Source organism: Thermobia domestica, chromosome 9 (genome assembly GCF_964235325.1).
Source record: "Thermobia domestica chromosome 9, izTheDome1.hap1.1, whole genome shotgun sequence".
Lineage (NCBI taxonomy): Eukaryota > Metazoa > Arthropoda > Insecta > Zygentoma > Lepismatidae > Thermobia > Thermobia domestica.
The window spans coordinates 87,674,161-87,690,851 of record NC_137462.1 but is presented as its reverse complement, the minus strand read 5'-3'; the positions used below and the strand labels follow the sequence as shown (position 1 = coordinate 87,690,851).

The 16,691-nt window shown below is 36.9% G+C and overlaps 1 protein-coding gene across 1 annotated transcript in view; it reads left to right on the top strand.

Moving 5' to 3' along the window:
- LOC145694826 (dynein beta chain, ciliary-like) overlaps nt 1-16,691 on the top strand; it is a 614,922-nt gene that overhangs the window by 319,724 nt on the left and 278,507 nt on the right. The window contains exons 38-40 of the mRNA XM_081771484.1: nt 1,806-2,016; nt 5,211-5,338; nt 15,423-15,571. Coding sequence (XP_081627610.1) covers nt 1,806-2,016; nt 5,211-5,338; nt 15,423-15,571 — 488 coding nt within the window. The remainder of the gene's footprint in view (nt 1-1,805; nt 2,017-5,210; nt 5,339-15,422; nt 15,572-16,691) is intronic.

Genomic DNA, 16,691 nt, shown 5'->3' with positions numbered 1-16,691 from the left:
GCCAAAATTTCCAAAAAAAATTCTCGTTTTTTCCCAAAAAAGCCGGCTTTTTATGTGAAAAAAACCATCGATTCAAAAAAGCCGGCTTTTTTGCATCTCTACCCCAGATGGCAGAACCATGGGGAAGATGTATTCGATAAAACGGCGTCTACAGACACATTCGTCGGGAAGGGAAAAATCTTGTTATGAAGAGCATCTATAGACACTCTCCCTAATTCACGATTGGTGATGGAGTGCGTTTAAAGTACGCTCCCCATTAAAAGGGATTAAGCAGTAACTCTCCCTTTGTTAGACGCAGGGAAGTAATGCAACATATATTGGAGTTGGCAGCGTATACTCATCTAATATTTTTATAGTCCAGCGTATACGCAACTCAAATTTATGATATAACGAGCACATACAAGGTAGGTATAAGCTATATTTTTGAAATCGATCCAGCCTATATTATGCTTGATTGTAAAGTAATGCCGCCACGGCTGTAACATATTTTTTTAAAATGTTAACTGATTTTAAAATTCTTTCTGTACCATATAGCTATGTTTGACCTTTAGATAATGCACTTGTTTCCAGGTGTCGTTGATGTGGTGACAACTGAGGAAGATGGAGATCAATACGGAGATGACGTTGAAGCAACGAGCTGTCATTCAGTTCCTTACTCTAAGGGTGACAAGCCTATGAAAATTCATTGCCGAATGATTTTTTTTTTTTTTTTTTTTTTTACGGCGACTCTACTATTGACTTCAAGAACGTGAGACAGCGGGGTACAAAGTTGGAAGAAGCAAATTCAGATACTACTCGTGTTCTTAATCAATCCCGTAGTGGAGAACGCCTTACCAAATGAGATGAGCAGCATCTAAATAGTGTGAACAAAATCATTCGCAGTATCGATGAATTAAACAAAGACAGGTAGAAACAGAACTCAAACCTTCCCAGGAAAGGATGTACTTAATTATGACCGAAGTGCTGGATTCCGGGAATGCTGATGCAAGAGCACATAGTGCAGAGGAAGCAAATTTGCTAAGATCTGTTGCCCCGGTACCGCAGTCTGATGGGGGTAATTGATGGGCACATCATTTTCTCTCCGAGAATAAGAGACAAAGGTTAGGCTGCCGCATAGCACATCACGCCCAAAAAAGTTTAATCCAATCTACGGTAAAAGTCATGGTCACCATTTTTTTTTATATCAAAGGTTTATTTACTTCTTGGAACAGGGAAACAACAACAAACTCTCAGCGCTATTTGGATACATTCGAGATGCTCAGTATATGGTTGCGCCGCATCTGGAAGGCATGGGACTCTATTCTGCAGTACGACAATGACCGCTCGCATACGAGTCACGAAACATAAGAGGAGTTACAGCACTTGCATTTCAGAGAGGTTCTTCAGCAGCTGAAATACAGCATCTACCATGCACCGTGAGAGTTTAATTTTTTTCTCAAAAATGAAAGAGTATCTTAAGGAACGTCACCTTCGTTCTGCAAGGTGAAAACCCGACTGATTTGAAAGAGTAGTACGCGTTGGCGCAAGTATGTAGAAAGAGATAGGGACTAGGTCGAAATTGAACAGTGCATTGCATAGAGAACAAATATACCTATTAGGTAAAAAACAATTTTGAAAGTCGGTTAAAAAATAAAATTCTTAAAACCATGGAGGCATTACTTTTCAATCAACCCCAACAATTTTACCATTACTCACTGGTTAGACGCTCTTTATATATATATATATATATATATATATATATATATATATATATATATATATATATATACAGTACACAATATCTTGACATGAATCTTATTTTACAGGTAGTCCAACTGAAGGAATTATTTGAAGTTCGACACTCAGTATTTATTGTAGCAGGAGCAGGCAACGGAAAGTCAGAGGTGTGGAAATCGTTATTTAGAACATATCAAAATATGAAATTAAAGCCTGTGTATAATGATTTAGATCCTAAGGCTGTAACCAATGATGAACTATTTGGTATTATTAATCCAGCCACAAGAGAGTGGAAGGATGGTAGGTCTATTTATTTATTTATATGTGCAAATTTTATTTATTTATTTAACTTTTCTTCATGTAAACTTTTCTTCATGTATATATCTGTTTTTGTATATGGCAATTTATTAGCCCAAAAATGATTTCTGGCTTCGTTAGTGCTGTAGGAGTATTAAATCAATGTTTTTAAGAATATTCTTTAAGTTCTGTTTCATTATGGGAGGTTCGCAGCCATATGCTTTAGTGCAAGATTCCGTGATAAATAGTTTTACGTATTTAGCGCACAACGACTTAAAGTATGTACAAGACTGCTTCCATTAAATTTGATTATTCTTTCGAGTTTCTTGAAAAACTTCATATAAAAGAAATCTAAAGTAAAACTAGTACCTCTAGCAATCCGGTCGTATAATTCACCTCACTTGTAAACAAGGAAATTAGTTCGGAACTTTGCCGCACGCAGAGATAAATCAAACTAGTGTTACGTATAATATTAGTTGTGTTTTACGGTTTTGTCTAAAATCAAAAGTATAAATAAAATACTGGACTCACACAAAAGCTTGGATGGAATGGTTCACACCCATCTCTGTTAGAGAGGGAGAGAGATTCTCACTATTCATTATCTCAGTGCACCCAGTAACCATTTGCGAAGCTGGCAGCAGTATTAGCAACTGAGGGGGCAAGAAAAGAATATACAAAAGAAGGGTGAACAAATAAATGATGAATGAATTAAAGTGCCCTCTCAGCTCCGTTCCGTTCCAGTCGATGAGGTCGTAAATTAATATTACAAGCATTGATGTAAACGAAAAGTACAAGATAGGAGAAAGTAATAGTATAGGTTAAGGAACAAAAAATAACAACAGCAAAAAAAAAAAAAAAAAAAAAAAAAAAAAAAAAAAAAAAAAACCTACAATGCATGATATAGAGTGAACTCCCAATATTGGACAAAATGAGGCACATAATAAAAAAACGAATAATCGGAATTGTTTGGATTTCCCACAACAATGGTTCCACATAAGAAAATCATAAACATATACAGAGTTTGTGTTAGAGTTGTGTTTTAATTGGTGTTGTTTATGATATTTGCGGTGCTCGTTATGCGATCTTATTTTATATGTATTCGAAATTTGCCCTTTCAATCTTTCTAAATCTTCACTGTCCTGCACGAATAACCTGCAAACCTATTCTGAAAATACTGAAGGTCGTTTTCACATTCATGGTAACGATTTCGAATCAGCACATGTTCACAACAGAGAGCAAACAGAACCGGTAGTGCGAAAGTATTGAGTATTGACTTACCGAATGGACTGAACGTGTGTGCGTGAACGGTTACATGGCACCGAAAATCCCAGTCTTCTATGAGGGTTACATTTGTGCCCTTTCCGTCATTGGTTATTTAAGCAGTGCAAGACGAAAGCCTTCCATGTGTGAAAGAAGTACATCAACGCAATATTGAATCGCCGAAAAGTCTGCAACCAGCGGCGCAAATCTGTCTCCAACATTGGGAGGGGGGACGGATAAGACCGTTCCTTTTTTTGTGAGCGATGTTGAAAATATTTATGAAGTTGAAAAACAATGCTGTGAAGGATCAGGGGAGCAGAGTTGTCTTCAACATTGGATGCGTGCAGATTTAAATCTTCTTCTGGGGGGACACTATTTCATCCCACTTTCTTTTGTGGCAATCGAACACAAATCATCACATTTCTGTCCAAACAACACATTTTAAATCGGATTATTGGAGGGACAGCACCCTCATCCCCGGGATTTACGCCAGTGTTTGCAACGTAACTGTTAAAGTGGACCTCGAACATATCGGAAGCCCAAGTGTCCTCCCTTTGTTGTGTGGAAAGTGAGCTTCCTGGTGTGACGTGAAAACCCGTTAGTCCTAGATTAGGTGCGTGGGTGACAGGTGTCACACAGTGATATTTGTCTCAATTTGCAACACTGTGTGTTGGTATTTGAAGTCGCGCCTTTCAGTAGCTGAACGTTAGTTGTTGATGTTTGTTGTGGCGGCAGTAGTACACCTCTGTTTACCATGTACAGTTTGTAACAAATAAATTATCGCTTCAGCAGCGTGTTTGGGTGACAATTGTCAACCGCGCGCCTATATACGTAACAAATAAAATGTGAAAATGCCGGAAGACAGAGATGACAAAAGATAAGAATATCGTTCTGCAGTAGCTTGAGGAGGAAAAGGAGGAGCTGGAAGCGTGTTCTGATGAAAGTGGATATGAAATTTATTACTTGAGTGCAAGTAACCACGACACTGAGTCGGAAGAAGGTGGCCCATGGTGTAATATTTTGATCTTCTAAAGATATGTGCAATTAATATACTTTGTATCCTGAAAATTAATACCAGTTCACCTCAATTGTCCCGAAGGAGGTTTTGGAGGATATCACCTGGGAAATGACTAAACGTCATATACAACGCCTATGCTGTATTCTCCAAATTCAAGTTGAAATTTGGAAGAGGGGCTCACTCCTACTGTTACTTGGTGTTAAAGAAGATGAAATGACCAATGTCGAGAAACCATCATGCTTCAGAGGATGTTGGCATGCTTATGGAAGAGTAAGAGACAAAACTGAAAGGAAGGGGTGCTTGCACAGAGTGCAAAAAGGCTAAAATTAATGCTGCCTATTACCAGAACAATATTTTGGAGCTATTCTACACATATGATATTCCTTCTCTCCATGGTATTGACATAGCTAGCGTTGTCATCCATGAGGACAAGACATCTAGTCATATGGTAAAGTTCACGCAAGCAACCATGGATCGGGTGGCAACTGAAAGCGCATTCATACAAAACTCTATACAGGCATCCATGCTAAATTTTCCGATGCCTCTCCCATGGATTGTTGTGGGTTTCCGTTGTACGGAGACGTGCCTGCACAATTGAGGGTCTTTGGAAAGCTTGCCAGGAGGAATGGGATCGTTGGCCAAAGTGTTCTTCAACACAGTCTCCTGCAGTGGAAACTCCGGTGCAGAGCCATTGCTGCAATAGAGGGGTATCACATGGAACACAATCGCTGGTGGCGTCAAGGTTTTTCTAAATTCAAATTTCGTTACCATGAATGCAGAACGACCTTCGGTACAGTATACTCATGTAACCAAACTAAATATTGCAGTTTTTAATAATATTTTAACTTTTATTACGGTAAAAGTGTACTCTATAGAAACACTAAACATTCGTGCATTATTCAAATGTATATTTCCGTAGGACTTTTCTCCGTTATTATGAGAGACCAAGCAAATATCCCTGGTGATGCTCCGAAGTGGATTGTTTTGGATGGAGATATTGATCCCATGTGGATTGAATCACTAAACACACTTATGGATGACAATAAGGTATGAAAAATACTTGGAAAATGTAATTTGAATTGTAATATTGTGTTCTTGCAGTATAGTTGCTTTCAGAAAAACATACAGAATTAGACTAGAAGTCTCATTTAGCCAACGCTACGCAGAACATACATTTTAGATTCTAATAATTTTTATGGCACTTACAATTGCTGTTCCAGTATTTGAGTTGCGTTGCAATCCGCAAAATTATACGAAGATACGAAGATTAGTACGAAATGACTCCCTATACCTGCAAAGCATTGCATCATTTGTTTGGTCATTATCTTTCTAGTTTGTATATTAATTCTTTTTTCTCGATTGTCTCACAGTACAATTTCACCGCTGCAAATGGATTCAAGGTGTCTTATCCTACACCAAATGAGTTTAGAGAACTCTTTATGTTATTTTGTACCTGTGTTGGTGTTCATTTTCTATAAAACAGAATCCGTGGGTTTTCTTGAGTATCCCAGTTTCCTCCCACATTTTCATTCCACCACTTCTTCCATCATCATTCACTTGCATAAATCATCCGTCTCCCTTAGCCTAAATTTCATGACAGTGGCTGAATTGTGCCTACGTGTCATTTGTGGTTTTGTAAACAGATAATTTCAATTTGAATTCTTGTTGGTACGTTCCTACAATATGAAAATACCGATGGGCAATTATTAGTGATCTGTTAACCAAGACTATGATGTCAGTATTTTAATGGCTGTCTTTCACTGCAGACGATAGGATGTTTCAGGCGTTACATTTCTCACGGCCGACCAGACGTCAGGTCTACACATGCCTTTATGTCTCGTTTCAAGTGTACTATAATTCTGTTCAGGGGTGCTAATAATACATGTAACACAAAACTGATAGTGCACTGACATCTATCACACTCCCAATAACTTTGTGCAACATCGAGTAAGCTCCGTTACTACTCACAGCTACGTCTACGTACGATGTTGCTACTTGTATGGTATGCTCACAAATCATGCTCGTCATGCTACGTCATGCTCTTGGCATTTCGAATTCGTATGGTGTCTCTCTGGAAGTGCCTTTTCACTTATGTTAGAATAGTGAACATTGGTAGAAACGCATGTAAGAACATCAAGTAGAAGCTCATGGAACTCTAAAATACGTATGTTAGAAGGTGGAAATTGGTGGTACTGATACCAATTTAGGCTTGTAGAGCATCTCGAATGCTATATGGATTGTGATTGCTCAGAAAGCAGAGTAGCCACCTAAATAGCAGATGCTACCCAGGAGACCAGAAAAATAAAAGTTCGAGTGGATATTCAATCACACAGATGTTGAATGTGTCTGCGGTACGGTATCCATGCTTGCTGTAAAGTTTGCAATAGCTGTAGGATACTCGTTGTCGGGACTTCACTGGCGGGCAAGTATCGTCCCATCATGTCCGCCAGGGGCTAGATAGTATAGAGACACAGGAGGTCAATTTAGGAAGCATACCGCAGAACCGTATATTCCAGAACCCAACCAAATAGAAGTAGAAACCGCTATAAAGAAATTGAAGAAAGACAAACCTCCGGGTGTAGATAACATTCCGGCTGAGTTAATTTTAGCTGGAGGCGAAAAATTGTGGAACAGATAGATAAACTCATTCTCCTTATCTGGAACAAAGAAGAATTGCCACAAGAGTGGAAAGAATCAATCATTGTTCCAATTCTCAAGAAAGGCGAAAAAACTGACTGTAATAATTATCGAGGCATTTCTCTTCTGTCAACATCCTATAAAATTCTTTCAAATATTGTATTAGCAAGATTGACCCCATACGCAGATGAAATTACTGAAGATTATCAGTGTGGATTCAGACGAAATCAATAAACTATCGACCAGATATTTACTATTCGCCAAATACTAGAAAAAAAAGTGGGAATACAATACCCGGTATATCAACTATTTATTGATTTTAGAAAGGCGTACGACTCAGTTAGGAGAGAAACATTATACAGCGTTCTTACAGAACTTGGACGAGAAAGCTAATTAGATTAATTAAGATATGTTTAAATGAATCCCAAAGTAGAGCCAGGGTAGGAAAATTTTTGTCCACGAGCTTTCACGTCTAAAATGGCCTGAAACAAGAAGATGCGTTGTCGCCATTATTATTTAAGTTTCTTCTGGAATACGCTATAAAGAAAATGAAAGATAGCAACCGGGGCCTAGAGTTGAACAATATTCACCAGGTTATGGCATATGCTGATGATGTAAATTTAATAGGGAATGATAGGAGAACAATAGAAAGAAATGCAGATGTCTTATTAAACACTTGCAGGGAGATGGGTTTAGAAGTAAATGCAGAGAAAACTAAATACATGGAAATGTGTCGGGACCGTAATACGGCAAATTATGGATGCGTTAAAATGTTAAATAATACTTTTAATAAAATGGATACTTTCAAATATCTAGGATTAATATTAAAAGAGGAAAATCATATTCACGAAGAAATTAAATGTCGACTAAAAGCAGGGAATTCGTGTTACTATTCGGTTCAAAACCTCTTGTCGCTAATTCTGTCGAGGAATCTGAAGCTTAAAAATATATAAAACGATAATCATGCCTGTTGTTCTGTATGGTTGCGAAACATGGTCACTTACTCTGAGGGAAGAACATAGATTGAAAGTATTTGAAAACAAGATCCTGAGACGAATATTCGGACCCAAGATGAAAGGAAATGGGGAATGGCGGAAACTTCATAACGAGGAACTACATAATTTATACGGTTTACCCAACATTGTTAGGGTCGTCTAGTCTAGGAGGCTTAGTTGGGCAAGTCATGTAGCTAGAATGGAAGAAAGTAGAAACGCTTTCAAATTCTTGACTGGAAAACCAATTGGAAAACGAATATTAGGGAGACCTAGGCGCAGATGGGAGGACAACATTAAGATGGATCTCGCAGAGATAGAAATACAAAGTAAAAACTGGATCCAATTGGCTAAGAATAGAAGTCAGTGGAGAGTGTTTGTGAACGTGGCATTGAACCTTCGGATGCCATAGCCCATATAGTTAGTTAGTTACATAGAACACACAGGGTTACCCTGAAGGTACGGGGACGTGTGACATTTAACTGTAAATTGGGATCCCATAAGTGTATCCTGACAACAGTGGAGAATAAAACTGATTATATCCCGAATGTACTGGTAGTCATGGATTGGTAAATGAAGATCACAGGAGAATGGAGTATTTAGCTGATGGCTCCACATACAAGAATTTCAAATGTGGATCATGTATAGCGAGTATGAAATCACGCTGTACTTTCCTGATCAACTACGGGTGCGCTCACTGTTGTTGTTATGCCCAAAACAGAAAATCTTATCGCTGAATACCATCGCAATTCTATTCGCTTCCCCAATGCACTCTTCCTATGCTATCGAGAATGAATTCTGCGATGAGCAGGTTTCAGGCGTAATTGTAGGAAAGAAACGCGAGAAAATAGATCTGCTGGAAGTGGAATATAGGAATCTGCTATCTGCTCTTACACAGGACTCAAAGTACTTAGGATTGTAGTGGCGGTTGCCATTCTGTCTGACTGGCCAGAACGATCTTTGGTTCCAGGATCTCCCGGTGCATCGCGGACGCATTCAGGAAGCACGTCTACTTTGGATACACCATCGGCGTACAACTGACACTTCACGACCAACATGAGGGGCAAAATTGTTAAAGAATCTATTGGCCCCTGTCACATTCCTACTGTATTCCTCATTTATTACTTAGTACACAATAAACGTTCACTGGCGTTACCCTGCAGAGACCGTGACTTAAACACAACTACACTTGTGTTGCCAGACTTTAATGTTCTGGTACCATATTCTCAGTAGTAACATATATGTTGCATACAGAGAATTTAAGTTAGACTTACCATATGCATACATACAATCTGTAATGCGAATTTTGTTTGAATAGAACTATCCGTTTCATTTTCCGTGTATGTAATTAGGATATACTTTGTAGATCAGTTATCATATGCAGATGGTTATCAATAAAATGAAAACACCTGAAGTACATGCAAACAGCGTGAAACTACCGTTAACCTACAGAACAGCTCTCGTCCATCATGGAGTGGAATTTAATAGCTCATGGACTGTTTTCAGAGAATTTTACTATTTGTCATGCACCGCAACACTGAGTTTGGTCAGCGAGAATAAAGAAGAATATCTGCTCCAGATTTCGAGGTCCAGAACTTACCACAAATAACCAATAATGTTGATATCTCAGGATTCGTAGAGCTAAAGCGTTTTGGCGGTTCAATTCGCGTCGGACTGTGATTGTCACAATAGATTGCTTCAGTGCTGATTGAGTAAGTTCCGCAGCCATCTTCTCTCAGCTCCCAACACATACCTCATCTACACTACCTGACATAGTCCACTCGATTGCCTAATACATCGCTAAGACGGTTACCCCTGCACACATCCTCAATGTTACCACTGTATGCATTTTACGTGTTTCAAGTAGAAGTATTTTGATTATTATGATAAGCATATACAGTGAAATCTGTCTATGTTGGCCACCATCGGTTCCATCGAAAAGTGGCCAACTTAGACAGGTGGCCAACTTACAGAAAATAAGTGTGATGGGTGTATTTTTAGAATAGGATTTCTAGTATTACTTGATTTAAAATTTTAATAAGCAGTGGCACGACAGCTACTTATAATTAATGTATATAGAGTAATCATAAAAATATACAGTACTAGAAAGTATTACTATAGTATGTTTAATATATGTGCATACTTTTCTCTTCCTGAAAACTAGTCTGGTACATTGGATTATTCGGATTGAAAACACAATAACACAAACAACCATAAAATAGAAGCGTATGTACGCAGTTTATTGAAATTGATATTATAGCACACAGTTATTCAGATTGAAAACAAGAAAAGCTAAGTTATAAATTGAGAAATTCATATGCAATTTATATGACATCTTTTCAGTTGTTACTGAATGGTGGTTCATTCTAGACGTATTTGTTTTATTCTTTTGGCAAGTTATGCACATTCTAATATTGTAGTTAACTACCTCTTGTTAATGAGCTAGAAGTGTTTCCCTCGGAGCAAAAGATGTTTTAAGAAAATCTTATGGGAAATCATATCTCAAACACTCCGCTATCTTTTGACAAGCCGACAGGTGCCAATAGTTGACAATTGAGATGGTTAGTTTTAACCTTGAGAATTTTCCGGAATTACTAAAGCTCCCCAGTGATGAGAGGAGTAGATATAGCTAATGGTTTTACCAAAACAGACAGGGTAAACAAATACGTACAGCCATTTTCTGAATTCCTGTACGTGCTTTTTCTTATTCACACCTTCCTTCACCACCCCTTTATGAGTTTAGTGTTCTGGCCATTGACCTCCAAGAACAAATCGTACGAATCTATGCTTCTTTGTGTCCAGTCACAAATACAAAACATCTGCCTCTCATATGGGAATTCGTAAGAGTTAAGAAAAATAACAAAACTGTATTTTGCGTGGCCAAGATACTCAGGTAAATTTATCATTATCATCATAGGGTAAACATTGCTTCAGTGTGGTCAACTTCCAAGATAGACAGGTGGCCAACTTATAGAGTAGTAAGTAACGAATGTCTTATGGGAAAATGCAGGTTGAAGACGAACTAGGCCAAGATAAGCAGGTGGCCAACTTAGAGAGGTGGCCAAGTTGACAGGTTTCACTGTAACTATAGATTAAAGATTTACTAGGAATACGAGTACAAATATTTGTTTTCTATATAATATGCACTGTATGTATAAAGATTGTCGACAAGCAACATAATGTAAAACAATTTCTCAATATTAATGTTTTAGTTATTCAAAGCAAGAGTACGATACCATCGGGTATTCAGGTAAGTTTTAGACAGAACTAAGCATAATAAAACTTACATAAGACTTTTCGACAGGTTTGAACTTCTTTATTGCTAATAAGTTTAGAAAGAAGAATCTGTTTTCTTGATTCATATATAGCAGCATTCTCAGTAGACAGCTCTGTTTAGCAGGGAACGATAGATATACAGAAGCAGGACTTCCTTGGTCATGTTTACAATTCGTTCATCAAAATCCAAATTGCTGTTATATATTTTAGTTTCCTAGTGATTTAAGTCAGTGACGATTTCAGATTTACCCTAGAGAACTTTTAATACACTGGGGGTGAGAAGTAGTACTGTGAAAATACTGGTAATTAACATTGAGTATGATTGGAGATGTGGCCCTGGGGGAAGGGATTTCGTAGCTCAGGGCGGACATTTTTACCCCGTGCCACCCTCTCCAATCACTGATTATAGTGATTGGAACAGCATTGTCAGTGTCAATAAACTCGATTCACGTGTATAGAATCTTAATCTGGATATCCTGGCAACTTTAATGAAATTCCAAGCGTGTGTAAGAATGCTCGCTTCCCATCATATAGGACTTACTGATAACTCGTCTTACATGCATTTTCAACTTGAATGACTTCTTATCATCATATTCAAATGCTGGACTTTATGAATACCACTTCTCTTATTGTTATTCATCCTCAGGATATATTCATACAAAGGTACATCGTGGCCTCTTTTGCTAGTGTTTTTCTTATTCTATTTGAATCCAGCCGAGATCGTGTAACACGAACCTTCCTTATTGGACGAGTAGATCCAAACGTTGTCAACCGAGTTCATTCAAAAACACACCTCAGTTTTGGGGGAAAATATGTAGTGTGGATATATAGTTAAATGTAAATTTGAGTAAAACAAAAATCAATTTGTCATTAAATTAAGAACAAAAGAGTAAGAAATAAATTATAAAGTATTTTGCAAAAATGTCCCTTTATAATAAGTTTGTAAATAGAATAACTGTAGTGTAAGTACCCTATGACTCTCAGTAATATTTTGAGGGAAAATCGGGGAACAGGACTAGGCAAATAAGTACAATAAGCTATAATATATTACAGTGAAAATGGTCTGAATAAATATTCGGTATATGATTATTCAGTTTTAGTTTTTATGTACAAATTATGACTTATCAAACATCTTCTACATTGAATAGACATTCGATTTCTTAATTTTGACGTAAGTATCATAATATTCAAAATCTTCAAATAGTGTGCCTTATTAAATACGATGTAAAATATTTCAAACTTGCCAAATTAAGGAATACACTGGGCTCAATGAATATAGCTAATGTGGATCCAAAGAACACAATATTTTCACAATAAATCACAATAGTATAATTATTATACTACATTCTGATAACACAATGTAGCATAAAATTTAGTACACAATGTAATATACAATGTAGATACAATTTACCACATCAGAACTTTTTAAAGCTTATATCCTAGAAAGTAATTAAAGCACGTAAACCTTGAACAATATTAGATCTACGGAAGCCATTGATTCCATTTTTTGCCATAAGTGGTGCTACAATCGATCAGTGACAAAACAAACGGTCAATGCTCTTACCATAATACTGATTTTTTAAATCTGATTTCTCTCAATTTTTTTGTACACAGTACAGGGTGCACATAAAGTCTCTACCTGATAACAAACATTATTAACAAGAAAACTAAGAATGATAGAAGCATGCGGTTTGCGGCAAATAATAGAAAACTCAAAAAGTGTTTTACCTGATTTAGAGAAGTTCCACACTTACTCCATTAGTTACACATGCGATGTCACATGCGAAACTTGCGCGTCGGGGATGATCTTGTATTAACGCATGAACAATCTGCACCTTATATGCGTATAACTTCAAACGTTTGTGTAAATGTTTTAACACAGTTGACTTCGGGTGTCCAGTTCACGTAATGCGCAACGCAAAGATTTTGGGTGGGCTTCTCTTTAAAGCAACACGAACATCTTCCACACATTCCACACTAAAACTAGTCATACAGCTTCTATCACGATCTAAAACACTTCCTGTTGCAACAAACTTGCTAAGCTATTCCTTTATACTCTTAACATCTGGTGACTGCTGTACATACTCTCCTGAATGTTAATTGAACTGTGACGGGATATTTTGCTTCATATACCACAACACACACTTCACTTTCTGCTGCGCTGCCGTCGTTTTCAAGCAAATGGCCCTGCGGCCAGCTGCAGTAGATGGCAGCACAGGCTGTGGTAAAATCTTGAAGTATCATACAAGCGATGTTTTCAAACCGCATGCTTCTATCATCAGGGAGAGACTTTATGTTCATCCTGTACAATCGGTGGCGTGATTCTGCACTTTAGCGCTCTTGGAGGCGAGGTAGTGTGAAGGAGAACCATATGCGAGCGTTAATTTTACGTGATAATCTACGCACCAACCAACTGTGCTGTATTCAAGCCTCGGTTGTGCTTCATAGGTTCTATCATTGTTAACCTTGGTGTTACGTAAGGACGTAAAACACAAAAGCCCAAAACTATTTAACTAAATGCAAGCTATTAATGGACGTTGTTGTGTTTGTGTGGTTTCTGGAAATTCTTCTGTTTTCTCCTATGTTCTAATTCCAGAATTGCGTTAATAATTTGTCATCTAGCCTAATGGCCGTAGCGTGGGACATAAAGATTTCATTTATTTTTGCTATTCCATTACTCATCTTAATTTACTTAAAAAGGGAAAATTTATAAAGATTACATATAATAGACAGAAAAATGCAGCAATGGAAATCTATGTATTCACTCTCAACTCACATCAGAATAGTACTTTAAAACATGACATTTCGCATTACACACTGATGAGAAGGTGTCTGTAAATAATAATTCGATATTAGATCTATCTTTAGAAAAGAAATTATTTTAGAGAAAATTGTGAGTATAAACTTTAGGATTATGAGGTTCCTGTCTCCTATACCACTCCTATTGTCTGTCACACAAACACACACATCAGACAAGTCGGTACGTTAATACGGGTACATCAAAATGTTTTCCTCATCAAAAATTATACTTCTACGCACCTGAATAGATACCAATATTCTCCAGTATGACACTTTTGAACGTAAATCCACGTGTAGCGTTTCTGGGTATCCGTCTTGGAAACTGGCTGCCACTCGCGGGCAAGCCTTTTGGGATTTCTCATGAAAATGCCAGACTAATATGCGTAAGTGATAAATTTTCCCAATTTCAGAGGTTTAACTATCCCATTAATATAAGCAAGTTTTAAGGAAAACCGTAAATGACAAATTCAAATGGAAATTTAACTTCATACGGGCAACCGGAGGTTCTCAGGCCCAGTAACTTCATTTTTTTCGAATTTCTCAGTAACCATACATATTTCGATGACATAAAATTCTGAATTCTGTCTTTAGTCAAAGTTAGAATCATGAATATATTGAGTAGGTAAAGTTAATGGATTATTTTTTAAAAAGTTGAAAACCTTTTCCTGACGTAACCGGGGCCTAGGAGGCCTCTTATATCTTAAGTGCAATTCCTTTGAAATACTAGATCAAATGGTTACATAATTATATATTGAACACGTGACTATTTGTAACATTTAGTCGGAAAAGTATGTGACAATAGACATTGAATTTTACGTGTTCTGCGCTTAAAATATATACTGGGCCTGACAGGCCCCGGTTGCCCGTTTACGTTACAAAGAGCCCCGAGAAAATCTACAGACACGATGTTATCCACGACAAAAGTTGGAAATTTAAACCTGAGTAATGTATAATTGGAGACAATCACAAGTATAAAATTGCTTATTTAATATAAATATAGAATTTAATTAGTATATTCATGATTAAAATTAACTTTGTGCACGAGGAGTAAATGTAAAAACATTTAAAAATTTAACTTTTCATAAATTGATGGCACTGACTCAAAATTATGAACTGTGGATTATAATAACGTTTATGGCAACTTCATAAAATCAGAACCATTTACTTATGTTAAATATATTGGTAGTGTAAATTGTTTCAAATTTTATATAATTATCTACTTCTTACGACGAACTGATAATTTAGATTGATTTATTACTTCTACCACTTCTATCAAGTGTCATAGAAGTGTAATTTAATTATAGATTCGGAATTTGTAATTTTTTTCGTATTCTCTTTAGTTACTGAGCTTTAGAAGTATACATTTTATCGATCTCAGATTCTTTTGTCTACCTGGTAAGTATACTTTGTGTTTATGTTTTATTCAGATTTTGACGCTGGCAAGCAATGAAAGAATAGCATTAACGGCAGGTATGAGGCTCTTATTTGAAATAGCCCATTTGCGAACTGCTACTCCTGCGACGGTTTCAAGAGCAGGAATATTGTTTATCAATCCAGCAGATTTAGGTTGGAATCCGTAAGTAGCCAGAAATTATTTTTCTTCTCGAAATAGTATTACATTTTATTAACATGTATTCCCTTCCTAATAAGATTCCCTTAACCAATTTTAAATAGTAATACCACTTTGAATGTTATTTTGTATTTTATATAAATTTTAAATAATATAATGTGTGGAAATCCTTTCATAAAAATTTGATTGTTTTTAAGACAAAATGCAGTAGTCAATTCGATAAAGCTAAGGTAACGGTATGCATAATTGCTTAAAAAAGTCCTAATTGAATTATTCATTCCCGCTGGACAGACAAATTCCAGTGGGAAAATGTGATATATATCAAGGAATATGCAAAAGGATCTACGAATCATACAAAATTTTAGAGAAATGAGTCTCGAGGAAGAGGAGAATTTTGAATCTTTGGCTGTGCGTATAAATCTTTGCAATATATCATCAAGAAAAAACACATTTAGAATCTAGACCTGCAATTCTCGACAGGATGCATGTAACTTACAAATCCACGTAGTCCTCCATTTGTATTTTTTCAGAAGCGGCTCCATAATGTCAAAAAATCACGTACCTTGCCAATTAAAATGAAGAAAAATAATTAAAAAAAAACAATTACGGATTTTATTCCTGAATATGAATGAGCAACGACCAACCAAAAATATTATTATTTTAATATGGAGTCTCCAACCCTGACTGATGTCCGTGAGACAATTTAGCAATACAGTGTGCACCACGTCTATGATATTACCACCCTGTTCACATTCTCTAACTGCGCTTTTTTCTGAGTTCGCCTGCGTCACAGAAGTTCTGTAAACGCTTGCACTTCCCTACAATAACACTTTGACTGTCACTGAAGTTTTCGTTTTCTACCTTCCTGTGGTTGGCGGGAGAGAAATAGAGCAGGAAATAGTGTGGGTCCGCTTAGCACTGTATTTATTTTGCGCACTCCACATGATGAAAGTGGGACAAAAGATCTGCTTGTCGCGCCAAAAGACTGACTCATGTCGTTTGAAGTGCTACAGAATTCCCCAATAGACTTTTGAAGCATTGCTTGCTTTCTACTCAATACAAATCACTATGAATAAAAAATAAAGTACTTGTACACCCTTAATGCACTTTGCAATTTGGAATTTAA